The sequence below is a fragment of the Ovis aries genome, chromosome 1 (assembly GCF_016772045.2).
Source record: "Ovis aries strain OAR_USU_Benz2616 breed Rambouillet chromosome 1, ARS-UI_Ramb_v3.0, whole genome shotgun sequence".
NCBI classification, from domain to species: Eukaryota; Metazoa; Chordata; class Mammalia; order Artiodactyla; family Bovidae; genus Ovis; species Ovis aries.
The window spans coordinates 274,446,575-274,471,469 of NC_056054.1; the positions used below are offsets into that span (position 1 = coordinate 274,446,575).

Here is a 24,895-nt window from a genome sequence, read left to right on the forward strand (position 1 = left end):
GAGGGCATCACGCTAAGTGAAATAAGCCAGACAAAGAAAAGCAAATACCCCTGACATGTGGAATCTGCAAAAGTCAGACTCACAGAAACACAGAGTAGAAAGCTGGTCACAGGGGGCTGGGGGGCGGGGGGAGGAGAAATGTTTGTCTCCATTTGAAAGAGAAGAAAACCAAGAGTCTGAGAAAATGCTGTGTGCCACCAACCTGTCCGTGATTCATTAGGCAACACGTTTGCTTTACTGGAGGCGGGAGAAAATTCTGGAACTGGACTTTTAAGTTCCAGATTTCTCCTGGAGGCGGCTCATCAGGTTCAGGAATTGGGTACTTAGCGTGCAAAGTGCCCCCTCCTCCCCAAGTCAGCCTCAGCACCGCTGACGGGTCCTAAGGGGACCCAGCTCTCTGAGGGGGAGTTTTCCCAAAGGCAGAGGAGGAGAAACACTTACATGGGCTGTAAACCTGTCACAACGGCTCTTGAAGCCCTCTGAAAAGATTCCACACAATCTCGAGCAATAAAATTGAAATCTTCCAGTTTGGGGAAAAGAAATCGCCTGCCAGGATAGAGCCCCAGCCCTCAGACGAGGCGCCCCACCCTCCACGTGCCTCGAGGTTTGTCCAAACTCCCACACTTGTTATCCGTGCTGGATCGCACACAAATCCAGCAGACAGGAGGTCTCAGTGCTCAAGGCGGCTCGGCACCTCCCAGTAATCCAGACGGGGACGTTCAACCCCGGCTGTAAACCCGGCGGCTGCCACGCTGTGTTCACCGACACTGCATAATCAGCGCTCACACCAGGGCCTCTCCCAGAAAACACAGATTTTTTTGCACGCCAGGCATGTCACTTTGGAAACTTTTCTGGCAAGAACAGCCAATTCCGTATTTGTAAACACGCCCGGCGGGAAGAAGGCGGCAAACCGGTGACACTGTAACCCTCCCAAGTCACTTCCAGGGAGCCCTGGCTCAACAAGTTTCAACCATCCCCAAAGTGAGGGACAGGAAGGAGAAAACGCGCACATTCGTCTCCTCGGCGCCCTGCCTCACGTCCAAAACCACCCACCCGAGCTCCTGCTTCGTTGCTCAGCCATGTCTGACCCTTTGCGACTCAAGGACTGCAGCCCACCGGGCTCCTCTGTCCATGGGAGTCTCCCGGCAAGAATACTGGAGTGGGTTGCCATGCCCTCCTCCAGGGGATCTTCCCAACCCAGGGCTCGAACCTGCGTCTCCTGCAGATCCGGCGCTGCAGGCAGATTCTTTACCACTGAACCACCAAGAAAGCCCCCAAAGCATCTCTCTCTATACAATTCTAACACCGTTGAAGCCTCGGGAATCCGCGGCTGTTACTGTCATTCCACGAATATCCACTGAGCGTCTATTCTATGACCCACACTCTTCATGGCGTGGAAGAAAGAGAGATAGGAAATAATACAATAATTCAGTAAAAATGGAGAAGTATCTTAGGAGGCGAAAGAGATGCCAGAGAAATCGAGCAGAATGAAGGGCAGCCCTCGGGTGGGGAGGCAGGTCCTCTCCTAACAGATGCGCACTCGAAAGTGGGAGTGAAAGTGGCTCAGGCGTGTCCGACCCTTTGCGACCCCATAGACTATACAGTCCATGGAATTCTCCAGGCCAGATTTCTGGAGTGGGGAGCCTTTCCCTTCTCCAGCAGATCTTCCCAACCCAGGGATCGAACGCAGGTCTCCTGCATTGCAGGCAGATTCTTCACCAGCTGAGCCACAAGGGACGCCCAAAAATACTGGAGTGGGTAGCCTATCCCTTCTCCAGCAGATCTTCCCAACCCAGGAATCAAACCAGAGTCTCCCGCACTGCAGGCAGGTTCTTTACCAACTGAGCTATCAGGGATACACACTACTATATAAAAAATAGATACAGTACGTGAACTGAGAACTTCCAGATGTTCAAGCTGATTTAGAAAAGGCAGGGGAACCAGAGATCAAATTGCCAACATCCGTTGGATCATTGAAAATGCAAGAGAGTTCCAGAAAAACATCTACTTCTGCTTTATTGACTATGCCAAAGCCTTTGACTGTATGGATCACGACAAACTGTGGAGAATTCTTCAAGAGATGGGAATACCAGACCACCTTACCTGCCTCCTGAGAAACCTGTATGCAGGTCAGGGAGCAACAGTTAGAACTGGACATGGAACAACAATGGACTGGTTCCAAATCAGGAAAGGAGTACATCAAGGCTGTATATTGCCACCCTGCTTATTTAACTTATATGCAGAGTACATCATGAGAAACGCTGGGCTGCAGGAAGCACAAGCTGGAATCAAGATTGCCAGAAGAAATATCAATAACCTCAGATATGCAGATGACACCACCCTTACGGCAGAAAGCGAAGAGGAACTAAAGAGCCTCTTGATGAAAGTGAAAGAGAAGAGTGAAAAAGTTGGCTTAAAACTTACCATTCAGAAAATGAAGATCATGGCATCCGGTCCCACCCATCACTTCATGGCAAATAGATGGGGAAACAGTGGCAACAGTGAGAGACTTTATTTTGGGGGGCTCCAGATTCACTGCAGATGGTGACTGTAGCCATGAAATTAAAGGACACTTACTCCTTGGACAAAAATCTATGACCAACCTGAAGAGCATATTAAAAAGCAGAGACATTACTTTGCCAACAAAGATCCCTCTAGTCAAAGCTATGGTTTTTCCAGTAGTCATGTATGGATATGAGAGTTGGACTGTAAAGAAAGCTGAGCACTGAAGAATTGGTGCTTTTGAACTGTGGTGTTGGAGAAGACTCTTGAGAGTTCCTTGGACTGCAAGGAGATCCAACCCAGTCCATCCTAAAGGAGATCAGTCCTGAATATTCACTGGAAGGAGTGATGCTGAAGTTGAAACTCCAACATTATTGCCACCTGGTGTGAAGAGCTGACTTATTTGAAAAGATTCTGATGCTGGGAAAGATTGAAGGCAGGAGGAGGAGAAGGGGACGACAGAGGATGAGATGGCTGGATGGCATCACCAACTGAATGGACATGAGTCTGAGTGGACTCCGGGAGCTGGTGATGGACAGGGAGGCCTGGCGTGCTGCAGTCCATGGGGTCGCAAAGAGTCGGACACGACTGAGCGACTGAACTGCACTGACCTGAAGGACCTACTGTAGAGCACATGAAAGGCTACTCAATATCTTGTAATAACTTATAGGGGAAGAATCTGAAAAGAACGTGTGTGTGTGTGTGTGTGTGTGTGTGTGTGTGTGTGTGTGTACCTTGTACACGTGAAACTAAGAAAACACTGTAAACCAACTCTACTTCAATTAACAATAAATAAAACGAGGGTCAGGGTGCTGAGAAGGTGAACTTGAGCAAAGATCTGAAGGAAAGGAAGAGTCAGCCAAGCAGATACATAGTGAGGAAAAAAAGGTCCATAAAAGCGACGTCCCTTGCCAACAGTTAGGCCAGATTCAATAACCACAACCTGACGGCCCCATTCACAGCGAGCTAGGAGGGGAAATACACAGTCCCCAGACCACACGCTGCCTCTCCCGGATGCAACTCGGGGAGCCCCCGGGTTTTACTCCCTAAGAGTCACTTCTCAGAAAAGAGGGATTACTTCCTGCACTCACGGGCTTTCACACAGTCTCTCACAACACGGCGACTCCGTCGCTTTATTCTGAGCAACAAACACCGACTGGGGAAAAGCACAACAGCTCAAGCTGGCTGGGGGCATTTACTGAAGTCATCTGATGGACTTGACTTTTAACAGGAGGGGAATACACTCTACAAAAACTTTGAGTAATTCCTATAGCATTAAAAAAAAAAATGTGAGGAGCTGTGGGAAGCATGCTTCTTAAAGATCACTTTTCAAGGCAATGCAAAGAATTCTACACACAAGTGCAAATGAACCGTTGGGACGTGAACAAGTCTGACACAGTGCTGAGCAAAAGATGTGATTTATAAAGGCTACTCTTACATCAAGTCCCAAACCAAGCAAACTAAGCTTCGGTGCTAAAAACCAGACAGAGCTGCCTCTGGGGAGGAGAGGGGGGCAGTGATGGGAGTCGCCACAGGAGCGCCCTGGCTGTTCTACCTCTTGACCTGCGTGCTGCTTACCCAGGTGCGTCCACTCTGCGCACGCTCACTGAGTTGTCCACTTACGATGTATGCATCCTCCCGTATTTATTCTTATTTTTCATATTTGCTATTTTTAATAAAGAGACTTAAACAAGAGAAACGCAGATTAAACAGCTGCATTCCAGAGACTTCTCATTCATTTATGAGCTAGTTAAGAAAAAGCAGCCACCCTAATGTTAAATGGATGGGCTGTTGGGACTTAGAGCAGTGGTAGCATCGTTCTTGAATTTGAAAAGGGCCACATTCCACGTGATTTGGATGAAAGTAAAAATGATGAGCTTGAAACTTGTGTGAGAAGCTCCCAGAAGTCCCTCTGGCGATGACAGAAAACACTGAGAGCAAAGAGGCATGGAAAGTGTAGGAATGAAACTGTTTCACGAAATGTAAACACGGGGAAAATGAAACTGTCGGTCACTCAGTTATGACCAACTCTTTGCAACCCCACGGAGTAGCCTGCCAGGCCCCTCTGTGCGTGGGATTTTCCAGGCAAGAATGTTGGGGAGGGTTGCCATTTGCTTCTCCAGGGGATCTTCCTGACCCACGGATCGTATCCAAGTCTCCTGCACTGCAGGTGGATTCTTACCATCCAAGCTCTGGACCAGTTCAGACACAGCTGAGCGGCTAACACGTTCATGCCACACGGGGGTGGGGGAGTACTATTTCCAAGTTTACGTATTTTTAGATAATATAAAATATGCATGGAAACTAAATAATTAATATTCTAAAGGGAAATTTAACTATTTCAAATATACTCCTCAAACGTTATACAGTAATGACCCAACTTATTTTTTTGCATCTTTCCATGGGCAAAATTTTCTTCAGTTATCTAATAAACATTCCTTCTCCTTGGAGCTGATGAGACTCAGGACTGTGAATATTATGTGTCAATTCAGAAATCATGGAGAACTGAAAACTGTTTAAACAAATGAGCCCTACAAACCGTGCTGTCCTAGACAGTACCCACCGGCCCCACACGGCCTCTGAACACGGGTAACGTGGCGGGTGTGACTAAGGCGCTGGATTCTTAATTTTATTGAATTTTAATGAGTTTAAATTTTAAAACTTAAGCTATATAAACTGCTTTTCTGTTCAACACGACTTTATTTTGTAGGCCATTTCACTTTGCTGAAAATTTAGCATCCAAACAGAGATGGCACAAGCATAAGATATATACAACACTGTCTTTAAGAACATAAAGCATCTCCTTGGATGCTGAAAACACAGTATTACAGATATACTGGGTTAAACTAAATATACTACTAAAGTTAATTTCACCTTTGTTTTTACTTTTTTAACAGGGCTGCTAGAAAATTCGAATGTGAGAGTGCTAGGTGCTCAGTTGTGTCGACTCTGCGACGCCTGGACTGTAGCCCGCCAGGCTCCTCTGTCGTGGGATTCTCCAGGCAAGAATGCTGGAAAGCGAAAGTGAAGTCACTCAGTCGTGTCCGACTCTTTGCGACCGCAAGGACTTATAGCCTACCAGCCTTCCCTGTCCATGGGATTTTCCAGGCAAGAGTACCGGAATAGGTTGCCATTTCCTTAAGCGGGTAGCTATACCCTTCTCTCAGAGAAGGCAATGGCACCCCACTCCAGTACTCTTGCCTGGAAAATCCCATGGATGGAGGAGTCTGGTAGGCTGCAGTCTATGGGGTCACAGAGTCGGACACAACTGAAGTGACTTAGCAGCAGCAGCAGCATTCCCTTCTCCTGGGGACCTTGCTGACCCAGGGATCAAACCTGCATCTCCCACACTGCAGGCAGATTCTGTACCATCTGAGCCAGCAGGGAAGCCCGAATGATACAGGGGACTCAAATTATATTCCTATTGGCCAGCACAGCTAAGGAATAAAGCGCCATTTCCTTAAGAAAAACATGTTATTGAAGCACAGTTGATTTACAATGTTGTGTTAATTTCTGCTGTACAGAAAAGTGATTCCATTTTATATGTATTCTCTTCATATTCTGTTCCACCATGGTTTATTACAGGATATTGAGCATAGTTCCCTGTGCTGTTCAGTAGGACCTTGTTGCTTACCCATCCTGTATATAATAATTTGAAAATGCCACTTTTGATTAGGGACTATACGGGAGAGATAAAAGAATGAAAATCAAAAGCTGGAAAACCCAATATATTTGAAGATCTGATGAACAACTACGATAGAAGAAGTCCGGAGGGGTGGGGAGAGGGCAGGGAGAAAGCAGAAAGGGGGAGAGAAGTCCAAAGACCAAAGTCAGATAAGCTGGGACCAACCCAGACAGCAGAGCAAACGCCGTCTATAAGTCCACAGCTCTCAACAGACCCAAGGACCCAGTTTGTGCTAATCAGGTGTTAGAAGGTTGCTATGTCTGTTATTAAAGAAATGGAAGGTGACAGAGGAACCAAGCACGTGTCTGTCTCGGGGTGGGGGGGGGGTGGAGCGGGGACGAGAGAAGGGGAGTGTTTAATCGCCCAGTTTCAAATCTCCCCTCCGCTGGAGGTGTGGATGGGGACTAGGAAAAAGTTCCACCAAGACACTTGCTCCTTGGAAGGAAAGTTATGACCAATCTAGACAGCATATTCAAAAGCAGAGACGTTACTTTGCCAACAAAGATTCCTCTAGTTGAATCTATGGTTTTTCCAGTAGTTGTGTATGGATGTGAGAGTTGGACTGTAAAGAAAGCTGAGCACCGAAGAATTGATGCTTTTGAACTGTAGTGTTGCAGAAGACTCTTGCGAGTCCCCTGGACTGCAAGGAGATCCAACCAGTCCATCCTAAAGGAGATCAGTCCTGGGTGTTCACTGGAAGAACTGATATTGAAGCTGAAACTCCAATACTTTGGCCACCTGATATGAAGAACTGACTCACTGGAAAAGACCCTGATGCTGGGAAAGATTGAAGGTGGAAGGAGAAGGGGACGACAGAGGATGAGATGGTTGGATGGCGTCACTGACTCAGTGGACATGAGTTTGAGTATCTCTGGGAGTTGGTGATAGACAGGGAGGCCTGGCATGCTGCAGTCCGTGGGGTTGCAAAGAATCGGACACGACTGAGCGACTGCACTGAACTGAACTGAACATCAAGAGTCTAGGCGGAAAGACTTGTTTTAGTGGAAGTAAGAAAATACAATCAGGTACCCCAGTCTTGGGGGCTTAGGACAGTTCTGTGCCGAGGAGACAGGTAGTGTTAGGAGCCACTGTAAAAAGAGAGGAGACCGCCCCCGCCGCCTGCTGGCCGCCTGTGCCCATCCATGCTCCGCAAGGGTTCCATGAGCTCCTTGCTGACTTGGAACACTTTCGCCAGCATGCACCAAGATAGACAGAGGTATTTGGGGAGAAAGAGAAGCAAGGGTAAAGTTCTTACACGACCTCTGAGAAATCCCTAGTTAAGCTAAGTAAAGTAGACCTTGTCAGAGCCTTGACTCCTCCTGAGGAGCATCAGGACCTTCAGGAGGGCTTACACCAGGCCTGTTTCCCAAACATTCTGGACTAAAGAACCTCTTTTTCCAATGGATACTGCAGGAGGAGCATGCATCAAGAAGTGATGGCTCGGCAGGAAGTTGCTCAGATCCTCAGTGTTTCTGGTCCCCCCCACCCCCGCCCCACCACCCCGCCAGCCCAGAGGAACATGGCTCTCTGTCATAAGCATGGTTCAGAGGCAGTGGAAGCCCAGACTTGGCGGTCATCCCAACGTGTCTATCGCAGACTCTCTCTGGGACCTATTTCGGCAGCTCTGGGAGCCAGGCCTCACCTGCAGGAGCCCCCAGGCTGGCCTCCCGCCCACCTAACGCCTGGCCTCAGGTAAGCCACAGGAGCCCTAGCACCTGCACGTTCCCACCGACAAGCTGGGACGGAGGAGCAGCAGCCTTGCAAGGGCCTAAAGTGGCACGGGAGGGTGGCGAGCCCCCTGGGAGGCCAGCCTTATGCCCAGGCCTCACTTCTCTCTGGAACAAAGCATTCCCACGCACAGATCTGGTCACCTCGCTCCGGTGACCAGATTTCCCATTGTCCCTCCAGCTCTGTGTGCCCCACTGGCCCCTAGGAGAGTCTCTGACTGCTTGGAGCTGGTGATTCCCCTGCAGGCCTGAAGGCTGAGCACAGAGGCAGCCGCGGGCCACCCTGTTCTCTGCACATCTAAACGCCATTTTTAGAAATCCCAAGCTGATTTTTTCTTCTGATTGAGTGATAAGGTCTGTTATCATTTTCTTTCATGTGAAATGTGCTCTGAAGGCTAAAAAAATACATAAAATTTCAATCCCTTTTTTATGTAGTCAAGGTCTAACACTCAAGTCAGGTATTAAAATTCAGTTGCTGAAAACATTACATGAAGGAGAACAATGAAGCAAGCTCAGCAAGCCTGTGGAAAGAAAGAAAGAGCCCCTTAAATTTAAAAGCGAAACAAATAAAAAATCTCGGAACCATCCCGCGGACAACAGAGGAACTCACAGGAGTTCTCCAGGGTAAAGGGCCTGTGGTGTTTACTGACAACTCAAAGACATTTGGATCAGGCCTGGTGAAGTAGGTATCAGCAGAGCAACGGCCACCAAAATCAGCTTCCGTGAGATCGCCGATGGCTATTTCTGCCTTTCGGTCTCAGAGGCACCAACAGGCAACCTGCTGAATCCCTCTGGCCTCCATCACCCGCACTCCCCAGCTTCCCCAGGGCCTCTCCAGCACTCACTTCCCGCCTCCCTTCTCTGCGCAGCAGCGGATGCTGGAATTCTCCAGGGCTCAGATGGAAGTCCTCCTCCTTCACCCCCTTCCTCCTCCCTAAGTGAGCTCATCATGACCACAGCATCACTCGCCATTGCCAGCCGGCATCTCCAGCCCAGACCCCTGCCTTGAACTCCTGGACCACAGAACCCACAGTCTGTTGCCCAGACTTTCCAATCTCAGTAGAGCCCCCCCCCCCCATTTCTTCAGCGGCAAGAGCCCAATCAGCCTGTCTACTCCCGACCACGCCATCACCCAACCTGTAAGCAGCCCGGCTGAGCCCCCTGGCTCCACAGTCCTTCAATCCAACCACATCTCTGCCATGGTGCTGTTCCGACCGTAAGCTAAGCTACAACCTAACCACCTACACAGAGACATTCCAACAGGGTCCTCACCACGCCCACCCCGGCCCCCAATCCAGTCTCCACGGGGCAACCACTCTGATCTTTCCGGAAGGTAAAGTGAAAGTGATGGACACTCAGCCGTGTCCGACCGCGGCCCCGTGGACTACCCAGTCCATTGGATTCTCCAGGCCAGAACACTGCAGTGGGTAGCCTTTCCCTTCTCCAGGGGAATCTTCCCAACCCAGGAATCAAACCCAGGTCTCCTGCATTGCAGGCAGATTCTTTACCAGCCGAGCCACAAGGGTCCAAAAGGCAAATTAAAGATAAGTTTGGTATGGTGCTCCAGCTCCTTCTTGAAGCCCCCAGTGGCTCTCCCCTGTGTTTGGGAGAAAGCCCCCAATCCCGAGCCTGGCCCGCGGGTCCCGCTCACCTGAGTCCTGACGCCCTGGCTGCACCTCCGAGCTCCGCAATCCAGTCATGGTGGCCTCCTTTGTGCTCTGCTAAGCAGTCACGCCCCCCTCACCCCATGGCCGTGCCCCAAGCCCATCCAGTGCTCACGGTGTCTGGGTGTCTGCTGTGCTCACCCCTTCACCCCTCAGAGCTCAGGGCAAACACGCTGCTTGGCGCACACCCCCTCCTCCCACCCGCCCGCACCGGGCTCTACTCCCGGCATGACCCTCACCATGTGACGATCCACCCCCCGCCACGCCGTAAGCCTCCTGTGACCAGGACTGGCTCACAGAAGCCTCCCCGGACACCACCTCAAAGGTCTGGCCACAGAAACAGGAAGGAACCCTGGGCTCAGAATAGGGCAAAAATGAAGCACAGGAGTTGGTCTCATGCTGGGGGAGGGATCAAGACAAGCAGGCCCTTCTTACTAACCTCCTGCTGTTCAGAATAGCAAGCTTGCTGCCGGTGAATATAGCCGGAGAGGGACTTCACGAGCAAACAGGCCTCCAGGCTCCTGCAATACCCCCTCCACCGTGAGCCTCCCCGCCTGGGACGCCCTCCCGCCAACCCCCCCAGCCTCAAGGGGTAGGGGGTCCAATGCCCTGTGTGCAGCTCAGCCCACCTCGGGCCTGCCTTCCCTTTATCACCTCTGACTTGCTCAGCTTTTCTCTACCAGTACCTTTCAGCTTTTACAGATGCTCAAACCGCCTACTGAAAACAACCTAACCAGAATATCTCAGGCCTGGACCCCATCTTAACCACTCTTTCTCTCTTTCTAAACTTACTCTTTTTGGTGATGTGCTTTGGTGTCCGACTCTTCGCAACTCCGCCGACTGTAGCCTTCCAGGCCCCTCTGTCCACAGGATCCTCCAGGCAAGAATACTGCAGTGGCTTGCCATGCCCTCCTCCAGGGGATCTTCCCGACTCAGGATTGAACCTAGGTCTCCCACATTGCAGGCAGATTCTTTACCATCTGAGCCACCAGGGAAGCCCCCTTTTTGGTGGTGGTGGGGGGTGTTATTTTATTTTTCTGTATTTTTTGGCCACACCCCTCAGGAAGTGGGATCCTTGCTCCCTGACTAGGGATCGAACCTGCACCCCCCCTGAGTTGGAAGTGAAGAGTCTTAACCACTGGACTGCCAGGGAGGTCCTCTAAACTTACTCGTAAACCCACGGCCGAGGGGCCTCTGCCTGCTCCACCCTTAAAACTGCTCCTGTACGATTTATGAGTGGCCTCTGGTGGCCGAAGCCTGTGGGCCACCCCCAGAATGAGTTCCAACGGGACCCCTGTCCTGCTGCTGTGGTGCCCCCGATCTCTCCCTTCTGCCCTGCTTCTTTTAAAAGTTCCTCTCCCTCCTTCTCTGGCTTCTCGCCGGAGCTCTCCCCTCTTTCCTCTGCAAAGACGAGTGAACTCGTACAGCACAACTGTCTGCTACCAGCCTGAGATGAGACGGGGACACGAAACAAGAGGGAGCGTCAAGACCCTCATCCAGCTCTTCGCCACCGCTGCTGTGCGCCACCGTGTCTCACAGAGGCTGCTCCTCACCAGACGGGAAAAAACCGGACACACAGAGAAAACCCGGCCCTCCACTAGGAGGGCCTGAGCAATCCCGGGCTAGGAGCCTGCAGCTCCGTGACGCATCCACCTCCTCACATGCAGAAACCAAGAGACTCCCTGATCAGAAAATCAAAAGCCTCACCCACGCCTCTAAAACAAAGCCAACCCACCAGCCAGCCACGCCACGGGAAACCTCAGGAGATCCTGGCTGTCTCTTCACGAGGCAGCCATGCACTGAGGTGGCATGGTGCCTGCCCACAGGAGGTGGGCACGTGCCCCCCGGGACGACCCCCCGAACCACTTCCCTGCCGACTCACCTGCCCTCGGTCGACCATATCCCCATTTGCCGCCCTTTCCTGAGCTCCAGCTGCCTTCTGGAATGTTCCCACGAGGGTCCCTGGCTCCCGGGCCCCTCAGCATCACCAACCTCATTGCCTCTTGTCCCGACCGGCTCCTCGGGGCCACACGGTCCTTATCCTCATGGAAGACCCCCCTGACACCTCACCAGTCACCGAGCATCACGTCAGCCTCCAACGCTTCTACGACACAGAGTCTCGATGATACAGCTCTGCTTCCCGCTTCCCATTTGTTCGATCTTCAACAAATATACACTAAGTCCTGGAGACACAACGGCGAACAGGACACCCCGGCCCCCCGCCCCTTCTCTGCCCCGGCCAGCCTCCCTCCACGCCGAGGGCACCCTCATGGCTAGAACCACACACCCTCGTCCTGCCAAAGCAGCCTTGAACCACACACCCTCGTCCTGCCAAAGCAGCCTTAGAAAAACGTCGTGATTCCCTAGGTTTCAGAGCAGGTGGGGGAACAGCGAGGAAACAGAAGCTTTTTAACATGGTTTCCCTTTCACACTGGGTCGGCATCTTGCACTAATTAAGACGAGACCCCGCGTAGCACTTGGAGATAGGAAGCCTGGAATACTCAACAACCAGTCACAAGAAAGGGTGAGTGACTTCGAAACCACAGGCGGAGTTTCATAGTCAAACCGCAGGTCTGAAGCACCTGTCGACTTCTCCAGAACTAAGACGGAAACAGCATGATAGCCAAAGGACCACGCCTGCAGCTTAATCCAGGCCCCGGGTTTCCAACCCCAAGGTGCCCCCTCTCCCTGTTATCTGACCCTGAGGTGCCCCCCTTTCCTTGGTGTCTGACCCCGAGGTGCCCCCCACTCCCTCGTGTCTGACCCTGAGGTGCCCCCTCTCCCTAGTGTCTGACCTGAGGTGCCCCCACTCCCTGTTATCTGATCCCAAGATGCCCCCTGTCCCTGGTGTCTGACCTGAGGTGCCCCCACTCCCTGTTATCTGACCCTGAGGTGCCCCCCACTCCCTGGTATCTGAACTCGTGTTGTCCCCCACTCCCCGGTTTCCAACCTCATGTTGCATCCCCCAGTACCCGGCAGGGGCCTGTCTCCCTTGCCCCCCTGTCCACATTCTAAGGGCTCCGTGGTCCAGTGAGAGCCAGCCCCCCGTCCACATTCTAAGGGCTCCGTGGTCCAGTGAGAGCCAGCCCCCCGTCCACATTCTAAGGGCTCTGTGGTCCAGTGAGAGCCAGCCCCCCGTCCACATTCTAAAGGCTCCGTGGTCCAGTGAGAGCCAACACCCTGTTCTAAGCATCGATCACTATATCCCGCAGCTTCATTGTAAAAGGAGTGAATCTGGGAAAGAGAGGCAGAACCTGAGGCCTGGGGGTGAGGCCCTGACGTCCAGGAGGACCAGGGCAGGGGTGAGACTTTCTCCCCCAGGCAGCCAAGCTCAGAGCCTCAGCCTCCCCCAAGGAGACGCCCTCAAGTTGCTCCAAAGTCTGTCCCCACGTACCAGACACAGGGACACCCAGCTGCCTCCAAGTCCACCCCCCTTGGGGCTCAGACGGCACCGTCTCGGGCCCCGAGGGCTCCCCAGAGGAGGCAGCGGGGCTCGGGGCTCGCAGTGTGGCCCCTGGACCAGAGAGACTGAGTCCCAACCCACTCCTCCTTTTCGGGGTAACTTCGAGCAAACCGTGCCTTAGTTTATTCACCCATAGTTTATTCACCCATAAAATGGGGACAGGCCTTCAGACCAGTGAGAGGGGGGCTGAGAGCATAGTGCTTGTCACAGCCCCTCAGCAGGGGATCTGAATTTGGGGGCTTCCCTCTGGGAGTCAAGACTCAGGTAAAACTCAATCAACCTACAGACGCATAGGCAGATGCCAGCAGCACGGAATACAGAGACCATCTCACCTCTTCCTGCCTTATTCCTGCCCCAGGGGAGTCCCTGTTCTTGGGCCCAAGGCTCCAGGTCACTTCCTGCACCTTCAGAGTAAGGACCACCCCCCCCCACCCCGCCCCACTCCCTGCTGAGCGGTAAGCAGGGTCCCTTCCCCATAACCAGAAGAACCGCACACAGAACAGGCTTCTTTCCCCCTCTCTCCATCCTACACTCCAGCCAGGCCGGTCGTGGCCTGTTTGCAGCCTCGAGCCTTTCTGCCACACTTCCGTCCACACCAGCAATAGCACTGTCCACCTGGCCACTCCCCTCTGCGAGCATCCCTCACTCACCGCTCCGAGCCGTCATTCCCCAGCCCCTAGGCCACCGGCTGGAGCCCTGCACCCCCCCGCACCCCCTCCCACCATGGAAGGACAGCCGGGCTCATCACTCTGCAGTCCCAGCCTGAGATGAAGCCCCGGCCCTCTCGAGCTCCATCTAGAAAGGAGCCATCCCTGCCAGTGTGGACCCTGGGACGCAAATACCGTGCAACCCAAGCTAGAAACTGCACGATTCTGCAACGTTTCCAGTGCTTTCCAAACACCCAGGCACGTTCCCAGGAAGCTCGAAGAATGTAAAGTCCTCTGAAGATGAACGCGTAGGCGCCTCATTCTACATCACCCCAGCTGCTCTGCAGTCCTCGGGAAACTCAAGGACAGGGCATCCCCGAAGGGTCCCGCAGGCCCGGGAGGACATGGCCAGCTGAATCCTTGTTTCAAAGCAAGGAGGCAGCGCTGACGCTCTCCCAGCTCTGCAGATCCGTCTCCCGAGCATTCGGTTCTAAGGTTTGGAAAACACATTTTCTCCAAATCTGCCCATAAATCTGCATCTTAAATGTTCTGCGGTCCATAATAAATAATTCACATCCGGGGCCAGCTGCGTGGGGCACAGCGGGATACGAGGGGAAAAACGCAACGCAGGAGCCCAGATTTAATTCGATCAGAGAGCCCAGAACGCCACTGGGCCACACGGAAAGGAAGAGCGTCGTCTTTATACCCACTTGCTTCACCCCCTGTGCAAAATCGTGACAATGCGGGGCTGTGAATCCTGGCACCTTAAGCTCATTTTACACGATGCAGGTACAATGGCTTTATTTTTCCTAATTGTGGAAAATAATGAGATATCCTTCACCTCCCTCTATCTATGTTCTCTATCCAAAGGTGCTGCTCATTTACAACATTTGGCAGGAAAAAAAAAAAAAACCAATACTGAGGCATTGTTCCTAAGGAAAAAATTAGAGTAGCTTTGAGTTTAATTCTACTGTGCGGAGAAGGAGATGAGCTTCTCCTGGATGATGGCACAGTGACAAAATGAGCTAATTACCATCTCATCGCAAGATGGATCTACTTGTCATAAGAACAGGAGCCATTATTTCACACAAAATAATGACCCAGATAAAAAGGAATGGCTGTAGGCAGTAGCCGCCAGAGACACAGCTTCATCTTGGCCTGAGTGAATGGCAATTAACAAGTGTCTTCACCGTGCGTGCGTGTGTGTGTGTGTGTGTGTAGGGACCACACCATTCATCAAATATTTATGGAAAATACACAGATTTTTTTTTTTACTATCTTTCTTCCCAGGGAACTCCTGTGGTCTTCCTCCCATGTGATGACAGACAGATTTTACGCCCACGTGAAATCCTGCCATCGGATGAACAGCTGTTGGCCCCGCAGAGAGCCCCCAAGCCCCTCTCCTTGATGCACCAGAGGCGGTATTTTCCCCAGAAATCACGTCCAACAACAAGAAACAGGAGCAGAGGGAGGGGCCCAGTCCCATCATTTTGTCCTGCTCCTCCTGGTGCTCATGGTCACAGGCCTAAAAACCAGAGCCGCAGCCGCTACTGAGAGCAAGACGGGCCAGAGCCTCCTGGGGGAGCCCCCAGCCACAGATGGGGCAGGGACACACGGCAAGGCCACCTCCACACCTGGGCAATCCAGGGTGGGCTGGGGGCTGCCCCCACTCTGCTGACCACGACCCCGAACTGTGTCTCCATCGAGAGAAATAGGGTGAGAGACTCTGGGACAAGCTGGAGACCGGTTACGGACCAGAAACCTCATGCTTCCCACGTGCGCAGGACTGTCCAGCCTGCCTGAACCCCGGCGTGTTTGTTTCAAAAACCGGGTTTATTTGAAAAACCTGCCTTACAGGTAAGGCAGGGGCATGGTGGCATGGTGGCTTCAAAAGTGTATCATTTGCAAAACATTAAAAACAGAAGGCTTTGGAGATTGTCACATTAAGTGAAGTCAGCCACACAGACAGAAAGACAAGCATCACATGATGTCACTCTACGTGGAATCTAGGAAAAGATACAGACGAACTCATCTCCAGCACAGAGACAGACCCTCAGACACAGAAAACAAACTCACAGCTACCAAAGGGGAGAGTGGGGCAGACGGGGTGGGGGGGTGGATGAGGACTTTGGGATTGACGTATACACACTGCTGCTGCTGCTGCTAAGTCACATCAGTCGTGTCCGACTCTGTGCGACCCCACAGCCGGCAGCCCACCAGGCTTCCCCCATCCCTGGGTTTCTCCAGGCAAGCACACCGGAGTGGGTTGCCATTTCCTCCTCCAGTCAACGAAAGTGAAAGGTGAAAGTGAAGTTACTCAGTCGTGTCTGACTCTTCGCGACGCCATGGACTGTAGCCCACCCAGCCCCTCTGTCCATGGGATTTCCCGCGCAAGAGTACTGGAGTGGATTGCCATTGCCTTCTCCAATATACACACTACTCTATATAAAATACATAAACAATAAGGCCCTACTGTGTAGCACAGGGAACTATATTGAATATTTTGTAATAACCTATAAGGGAAAAGAATCTGAAAAAGAACACACACCCACACACACACACACGTGTACATATATAAGTATATACACATGTATAACAATCACTGCGCTGTACACCTGAAACTAACATGATACGGCAAATCGACTACATTTCATTAAAAAAATAAAAAATTTTTTAAATGCTAATAACAGAATTCTTACGCAAACACAGAAGGAGCAGGAGGCAACGACTGATCTAACCGAATACTGAACAAAGCAGAAGATGCTGCTCCCCACACAGTCAGCCGCGGGGGAAGGAACGGTGGGACGAAAGTAAAAGTCAATCCACGAGTAGCCGACATCTTTTGGGACACACCCATCAGAACTCTGAGGTTCTATCCTGTTGGACAGACAGACGCCCACCTGCAGGAACCGCAGACACACAGCATCTGGGCGTCCACCCACCAGGAGGCTCAGGACCTGTATGGCTACAAGGGAGAGGGCCCGTCCTGCAAGGGTCTGGTTGGCTTAAGACAAAAGCGCCAAATCCCGTGGTTTTAAAAGAGCCTGTTGGATGGTACAGCCAGAACCTATGCCCCATCCTACCAACTTGCCCTCAAATAGTCTAAGCATCTGAATCCTCATTACAAAAACCATTTCTACAACCGTTCTTCCCCAGGACTCAGATCATGGGGGAAATCCCACCTCTAGAAGGTCTCCGCCAAGTTTATGAGGACAGGTCATTCACAGCAAATCCAAAGAAGATGGCTCTATTAATACGGACATCTCCTAGAGATACGAAAGCACCCGTGTTCTCAGGCTTACGCACGTGTGAACAAAAACTGCTTTTCCTCTGAATTCTAAGCAGAGCAGAAGGAATCCTCCATTGTCCGAGTAAAATTACCCAAATGTCTGACCAAAGAGGCCATCTGACTCCTGGGCTGTGGGTCTTGGCTCCCACCACACCTGAGTGATGATTCCCCGGGTGCTTGTAGAGCCTGGACACTCAACAAGGGTGAAGGGAGGGAGGCAGAGAGTGATCCCCCTCCCCCTGATAAAAAACCCAGAGTTACTGGCTGTGTAAAGGAACCACCCCATCCTTTCACTCTTCTGCAGAACTCTCCACAACTCCCGCCGCCTTTCCGCCTCCGAGTCCTAGCCTGTCCTCCCACCTCTCACGGCCCCTTTCGTGCAGAAGGCCCTGATTTCCCTTTCATTCTGCTCTGTCCCCTCCACGGGCTGCTAGCATTGCTGGGAGGGCTCCCCCCCCCCCCCCCCGCCCCCCCCCCCCCCCCCCGCCCCCCCATCCCCACCCCTGCCCCCCACCCCGGCCCTCTGCAGCCCCCCACCCCGGCCCTCTGCAGCCCCATCAGACCTCATCCTGCCCTCTCGGCCTGATGCACCGCCCTGACCTCACACCACTCTGGGTCTCCACCACTTCCCTCCTGCCCAGGCTCATCACTCATGTTCAAAAGAGACTCCCCCGTTGTATGGACACGAGGGCAGAAACCACGACAATTTTGTTCTCTGCATCCCAGCACACCGTACCATTCTTGGCCCAATGCTGACCACCTAAGATATTTACTAATAAGCTCACTTGTTGACTGATTCACTAATTCATGAATCAACTGGCAAACAGATGGGGAAACAAGGGAAACAATGACAGACTTTCTTTTCTAGGGCTCCAAAATCACTACAGATGGTGACTGCAGCCATGAAGTTAAAAGACGCTTGCTCCTAAAAAGAATATTACAAAGCAGACACATTACTTTGCTGACAAAGGTCCATCTAGTCAAAGCTATGGTTTTTCCAGTAGTCATGTATGGATGTGAGACCATAAAGAAGGCTGAGCGCCGAAGAATTGATGCTTTCGACTGAACTGTGGTGTTGGAGAGGACTCTTGAGAGTCCCTTGGAGTACAAGGAGATCAAATCAGTCCATCCTAAAGGAGACCAGTCCTGGGTGTTCATTGGAAGGACTGATACCAAAGCTGAAGCTCCAATACTGTGGCCACGTGATGCAAAGAACTGACTCATTGGAAAAGACCCTGATGCTGGGAAAGACTGAAGGCAGGAGGAGAAGGGGACGACAGAGGATGAGATGGTTGGATGGCATCACTGACTCAATGGACATGGGTTTGAGTAAGCTCCAGGAGATAGTGAAGGACAGGGAGGCCTGGCGTGCTGCAGTCCATGGCGTCGCAGAAAGTCAGACATGACTGAGCGGCTGAACAACAACAACAGTTGACTGACTGTATCTCAAACATATCCTGATCACCTCAACAGGACGGGGGCCTGCCAGTGATCTTGGAAGCCTGGGTAGGGAGGAGAAGGTGAGGATTAAACGGTGAACTCTACCCCAGTTTGGGCAAGGACATTCCTCCCACCATAAATGTCAGCATACCGAAACTAAGTGCACCCTGCAATTAAGCAGGAAACCTCATATGGCCCCAACAGAAGTTCACACCCAGACACATCTGTGGGCAGGAAATGAACCCCCTGCAACGAGGCAATTTTCCCCAGGGTGATCGTATGCCAGTGGTCACTGGACGGTGGCACATTCCCACTCGCTCTAGGACAGGAGGAGGCTCGTGGCAGTGAAGACCCACAGGGTGAGTGGGAGCTGGGAGCTGCGGGCTCACACCGCCTTGAGGATTTGAAGGGCTTCCTGGCCATGGGGCCAGCAGGCCTGCCAGCTATTAAGGCCACTCCATCCCTAAAAACACAGGGTCTGGCTTCCTGGGAGTGGGGAAAGCCACCGTGCTCCAGGGTCAGGGGCAGCCTGAGCAGGAAGGGGCGGCCCCCTCGAGGCCTCCCGAAGCCCCAGGTTAGAGCAGGCCTGTGGAGCGCATCCCACCCGCAGTCCCCTCGGGCGAGTGCCCAGCCAACCCATCCCACGGTCCATCGACTGCAGCACTGACCTTCTTAATGAACTCTGGGAGGATTTTTTGGTCCGTCAGGTGGTCTAGGGAAGAACAGCAATCTAACTCCAAGATGTAGCCTTCATTGTGAAGATCAGCGTTCTGAGATCTGAGAAGAGAAATACATACACACGTCAAGATTTTGCACTACATATATATATATATTTTTTTAATCACTGGGGCGTTTAATGAAATCCTAACTTTTTTCCTTAAACAAATCACCCAAAAGACAGTTTTGAAAAAATAACCGATGGCAAACAACTCAAATAACATAGAGGGAGAGAGATCTACATCACGGAAAGACCTCTACGACGAGTCATCACGGAAGATGCATCATGAGGAACAATGGGCTCAGTACAATACGGCTTGTCTGTTAAACAAGCGCGCACACACTCACACGCACTCCAGTCATGTCGATTTCCTGTTGGCGGCTTCCACCCGCACGGCACAGAAACAGAGCTACTGAGACGCAGCGTGAACCAACCACCTCGGACAGCAGTGAGCCCCGGGGGACGCGGACGGCCCGGGTGGGAGCCTGGCGTGGACGCCGCTGGCGACAAAAGGGTCTCTGCCGGATCGCTAATCTCGCCACTCTTTTTTGGAAGAGAGTATAATCGTGTGTCACTGAGAAAATCATTTGGAAAAGATTTTTTTAAAGAATTCAACCCCTCCAGAGGGCAATCTGGCAAAATCTATCAAAGCTAAAAACGCATTAAAGAAAGAATATAAGGCGTGGGGGGAGGGGCGTAAATTAGTAAAATAGGAGTTTGGGATTAACATATACACGTCTGTATAACAGATAACCACCAAGGACCTACTGCACAGCACAGGGAACTCGACTCATTGCCTGGTAATAAGCCACAGAGGAGAAGAATCTGAAAAGAATATGTATGTGTGTACACGCATGTACGCGTGTCTGACTCTGTGTGACCCCATGGACTGCAGCCTTCCAGGCTCCTCTGTCTCCAGGCAAGAGCACTGGAGGGGCTTGCCAGGCCCTCCTCTAGGGGCTCTTCCCGACGCAGGGATCGAACCCGGGTCTCCCGCTTTGCAGGCAGATCCTCTACCGTCTGAGCCACCGGGGAAGAGCATACTATGCACACACACGTATATGCACACACGCGTGTAACGGGCTGTCAGGGCGGCAGTGCGGGCCGTGTGGGCCGCCTAGTCTCTGTCAGCAGGGCGGAGCTTGCTCTGTGCAGGGTTCCAGGCGATGGGCTGGCAGGCCCGTGTGACTTTGCTTTTCTTTTGGGAAACGCCCCTGCTTGGTGTTCTTCCCCAGGTCTCTCCTCCCAAGGCCCTCTCGCTGAGAACACTGTTGGCTCTCCACGACTCTGACAGGCGGAGGGCCGGCCTCCCTGGGTGCGGCAGCTGTGGGGGGCTGCAGCCAGCCTCCTCGTGGAGCCGGCCCTTCTCCAGGAGGCCCCCGTATCCTCAGCGGAAGGTCCTGAGAAGTCCTCAGCTCAGGACGCCAGGGCAATGCACGGGGCCACCTCACAGGAAAGAAAAAGGCACCGTGTACACGTATGACACATACATGTACGGCTGTGTACCGCAAAGGAGTTTTCCATGTACACACATGTACAGTAAAGACTATATATATAGCTGAACCACCTTGCTGTACACCTGCAACCAACATGATGCTGTAAATCAGCCACGCTTCCATTCAGAAAAACACAGAGACTCCAAGGCAACGAAGCAGGCATCCGAGGACAAGAGCGGCCGTGAAGGCCTGCCCCCAGCAAACACCTTCAGCCCTGCGGTCAAGACAGAGGCGCCCGCAGGCGGTGGGCTGCTTCCCTGTCCCCGCCACACACACACGCACGTGACCCAACTCTGGACACACCCAGCAGCAGTCACCAGCGGGAAACCTCATCACTCACGCCTCTCCTTTGAGGGACCCCAGGATGACACTCAGGAGCGATGGACTCCTGGGAGCCACGTGGCAGTCAGAAATGGAAGTGGACTGGTGGGCCCGGTGGGGCATCAGACCACAGGAGGCGGACGGCAGCCATGGGTCCACGGACTGGGCCCTCTCCTCGGGGCAGTGGGGGGCAGGCCTGGGAGACCAGGGCAGGCTCCCCAGGGCTCACGCCACATGCACAGCGCCTCTCCAAGGCCAAGGGCAGGGCAGGGCCCTCCCACTCACCCAGAGGGTCCCCACCATGGAGCAGCTGCAGCTGCCCCGTGAGAGCCGGGGTAGCCCGGACAGACACCTCCACACTGAACTCTCGAGACACGCATATTCCACAAGCAAACAATTTCTGCATGCCTATTTACTATAATATTTTAAGAAGTATTTCTAAAGTGATTTATGCCGCCATGAACAATTAAACTCAGGACTTCCCTGGTGGCTCAGTGGCAACGACTCTGCCTGCCAGTGCAGGAGACACAGGATCGATCCCTCGTCCAGGAAGATCCCACGTGCCTCAGAGCAACTAAACCGATGAGTCACAACTACTGAGTCCATGCCCCCGAGCCTGGGAGCCTCCAGTCCTGAGCCCACATGTGGCAACTACTGAGTCCTCAAGCCCCAGAACCCACGCTGCACGAGAGGAGCCCCCACCTCCACAACAGAGGATCGCAACTCGAGAAAGGCCCATGCCTCGACGAAGACCCAGCACGGCCACAAAGAGATAAACAGATGATTTTTTTAAATAATGCTAAAATTAAAAAAAAAAATTCAAAAGTGGAGAAGTTAAAGAGGATTTGGATTTCCCCACATGTGCAACTGTGATTAGGTAAGCAAGTGTCAATAACTTATTTTGATTTTAATTTCCCCACTAACAAATCCTTTCAGGGGAAGAGACTGAGACACGGACTTTTGAAATGTAAAAGAATCGACTGATTCCAGACTGGCTCTGCTGGAATAAACTAATTACGAAAGAATCAACCAATTCTGAACCCCCACCCTTCTCGCCTTAAAACTTCCTCAGAGGTTTAAGTCATGTTCCTTTTCCCCCCCCCCATGCTCTTTTTCCCCAAGTTATTCTCACCCTGCTCTGAACAAAAGACACGCTAAGAGGAGCTAAAGCAGAAGATTCCAGACTTTTCAAGAGAAGACTTAGCCAACACACTGTCATGTGTGTCCTGCAGGGGTCTCAGACAAGACGGGAGCAGCAGGAAGAAAGCCCTAGGATGGGCGATCCCAGCTGCTGTCACGTGGGGACATCAGACTGTACGAGATCATTTACAAATACCCACTGACATTTTAAATGACTAGGGTGAAAGATAGTGATCACTGAGCTTAAGTCAAATGGGCGTCTCTCCAAAGATGACATCCATATGGCCAACAGGTACATGAAAAGACACTCAACATCACCAATTATCAGAGAAGCGCAAATCAAAACTGCAGTGATACCACCTCACGCCAGTCAGAACGGCCATCACAATAAATTCTGGAGAGAGCATGGAGAAAAGGGAACCTCGTCACACTGCTGGTGGGAATGTACCTTTGTACAGCCACTCTGGAGAAGAGCATGGAGGCTCCTTGGAAGCTGGAAGTGAAAGCTGCCTATTTGTGTCCAACTTTTTGTGACCCCATGAACTATGAATACTGGAGTGGGCAGCCTTTCCCTTCTCCAGGGGATCTTCCCAGCCCAGGGATCAAACCCAGATCTCCCGCATTGCAGGCAGATTCTTTACCAGCTGATCCACAAGGGAAGCTTGGAGCTTCCTCAAAAAGTTAAAAATACAACTACCATGTGATTCTGCAATCCCACTCCTGGGCACGTATCTGGAGAAAAACATAATTAGAAAGATACATGCACCCCGACGTTCACTGAAGCGCTGTCTACGGCAGATAAGACAGGGCTGTGCTGTGCTTGGCCCCTCAGTCGTGTCCAACTCCCTTTGACCTAATGGACAGTAGCCTGCCAGGCTGAGATGGACTGAACTGAGTCTCTCAGTCACATCTGACTCTTTGTGACCCCATGGACTGTGGCCCGCCAGGCTCCTCTGTCCATGGGATTCTCCAGGCAAGAGTACTGGAGTGGGGTGCCATGCCCTCCTCCAGGGGATCTTCCCAAACCAGGGATCGAACCCAGGTCTTCTGCATTGCAGGCAGTTTCTTTACTGTCTGAGCCACCAGGGAAGCCCAAGAATACTGGAATGGGTAGCCTATCCCTTCTCCAGGAGATCTTCCCAACCCAGGAATCGAACCCAGGTCTCCTGCACGGCAGGCAGATTCTTGATCAGCTGAGCTACCAGGGAAGTCCAACAAGGCATGGGAGCAATCTAAACTCCAGATGAGTAGATGAAGAAGACGCGGTGTGCGTACACACACACACAGAGACACACACACACAGACACACACACAGACACACACACAGACACACAGAGACACACACACATACATAGAGACACATACACACAGATACACACACACAGACACACACATATACACAGAGACACACACACATACACACAGAGACACATACACACAGATATACACACACAGATACACACAGACACACACACACCGAGACACACACAGAGACACACACATATACACACAGAGACACACACACATATACACAGACTCATACACACAGATACACACAGACACAGACATACACACACATATATACATACACACAGACACACACACACAGACACAGACACACTGAGACACACACATATACACACAGAGACACACACACATATACACAGACTCATACACACAGATACACACAGACACAGACATACACACAGACACACTGACAGACACAGACACACACATATACACACACAGAGATACACATACACACACAGACACACAGACACACACAGACACACACAGAGACACACAGACATACTGACATACACACACAGACCCACACACAGACACACACATATACACAGAGACACATATACACAGACACACACACACAGACACACACACTGAGACACACACATATACACACAGAGACACACACATATACACAGACTCATACACACAGATACACACAGACACAGACATACACACACATATATACATACACACAGACACACACACATACAGACACAGACACAGACACACATATACACACACAGAGACACACAGACACACAGACAGGCACAGACACACACACATATACACACACACAGATACACACACAGACACACACAGAGATAAACACAGACACACACACAGACACACAGACACACTGACAGACACACACACAGACACATATACACACACACATACAAACACAGACACATATACACACACACAGAGTCACACAGACACATATACGCACGATGGAACATTACTCAGCTACAAACAGAATGGATATAATGCCATTAGCAGCAACATGGATTGGCATGCTGCTAAGTCGCTTCAGTCATGTCCGACTCCGTGCGACCCCATAGATGGCAGCCCACCAGGCTCCCCCGTCCCTGGGATTCTCCAGGCAAGAACACTGAGAGTGGGCTGCCATTTCCTTCTCCAATGCAGGAAAGTGAAAAGTGAAAGTGAAGTCGCTCAGTCGTGTCCGACTCCATGCAACCCCATGGACTGCAGCCCACCAGGCTCCTCCGTCCCTGGGATTCTCCAGGCAAGAGTACTGGAGTGGGGTGCCACTGCCTTCTCCCTGGATTGGCATAGGGATTATCATATTCAGTAAAGTACACCAGACAAAGACAAATATTGTTACTTTCGCTCATGTGTAAAGTATTTAAAAACCATACAAATCATCTTTACAAAACAGAAGCAGCCTCACAAACATGGAGCTATAGTTACCAAAGGGGAAAGCAAGGGACAGAATGAGGAGGTTTAAAGAAGGAGTCTGTAATTAACAGATACA

At 51.7% G+C, this 24,895-nt stretch overlaps 1 protein-coding gene across 3 annotated transcripts in view; it reads right to left on the minus strand.

Moving 5' to 3' along the window:
• RFTN1 (raftlin, lipid raft linker 1) overlaps positions 1–24,895 on the minus strand; it is a 230,868-nt gene that overhangs the window by 89,006 nt on the left and 116,967 nt on the right. For all 3 annotated transcript variants that reach the window (XM_042238759.1, XM_027961992.2, XM_042238749.2), the window contains exon 4: positions 19,086–19,194. In XM_042238759.1, coding sequence (XP_042094693.1) covers positions 19,086–19,194 — 109 coding nt within the window. The remainder of the gene's footprint in view (positions 1–19,085; positions 19,195–24,895) is intronic.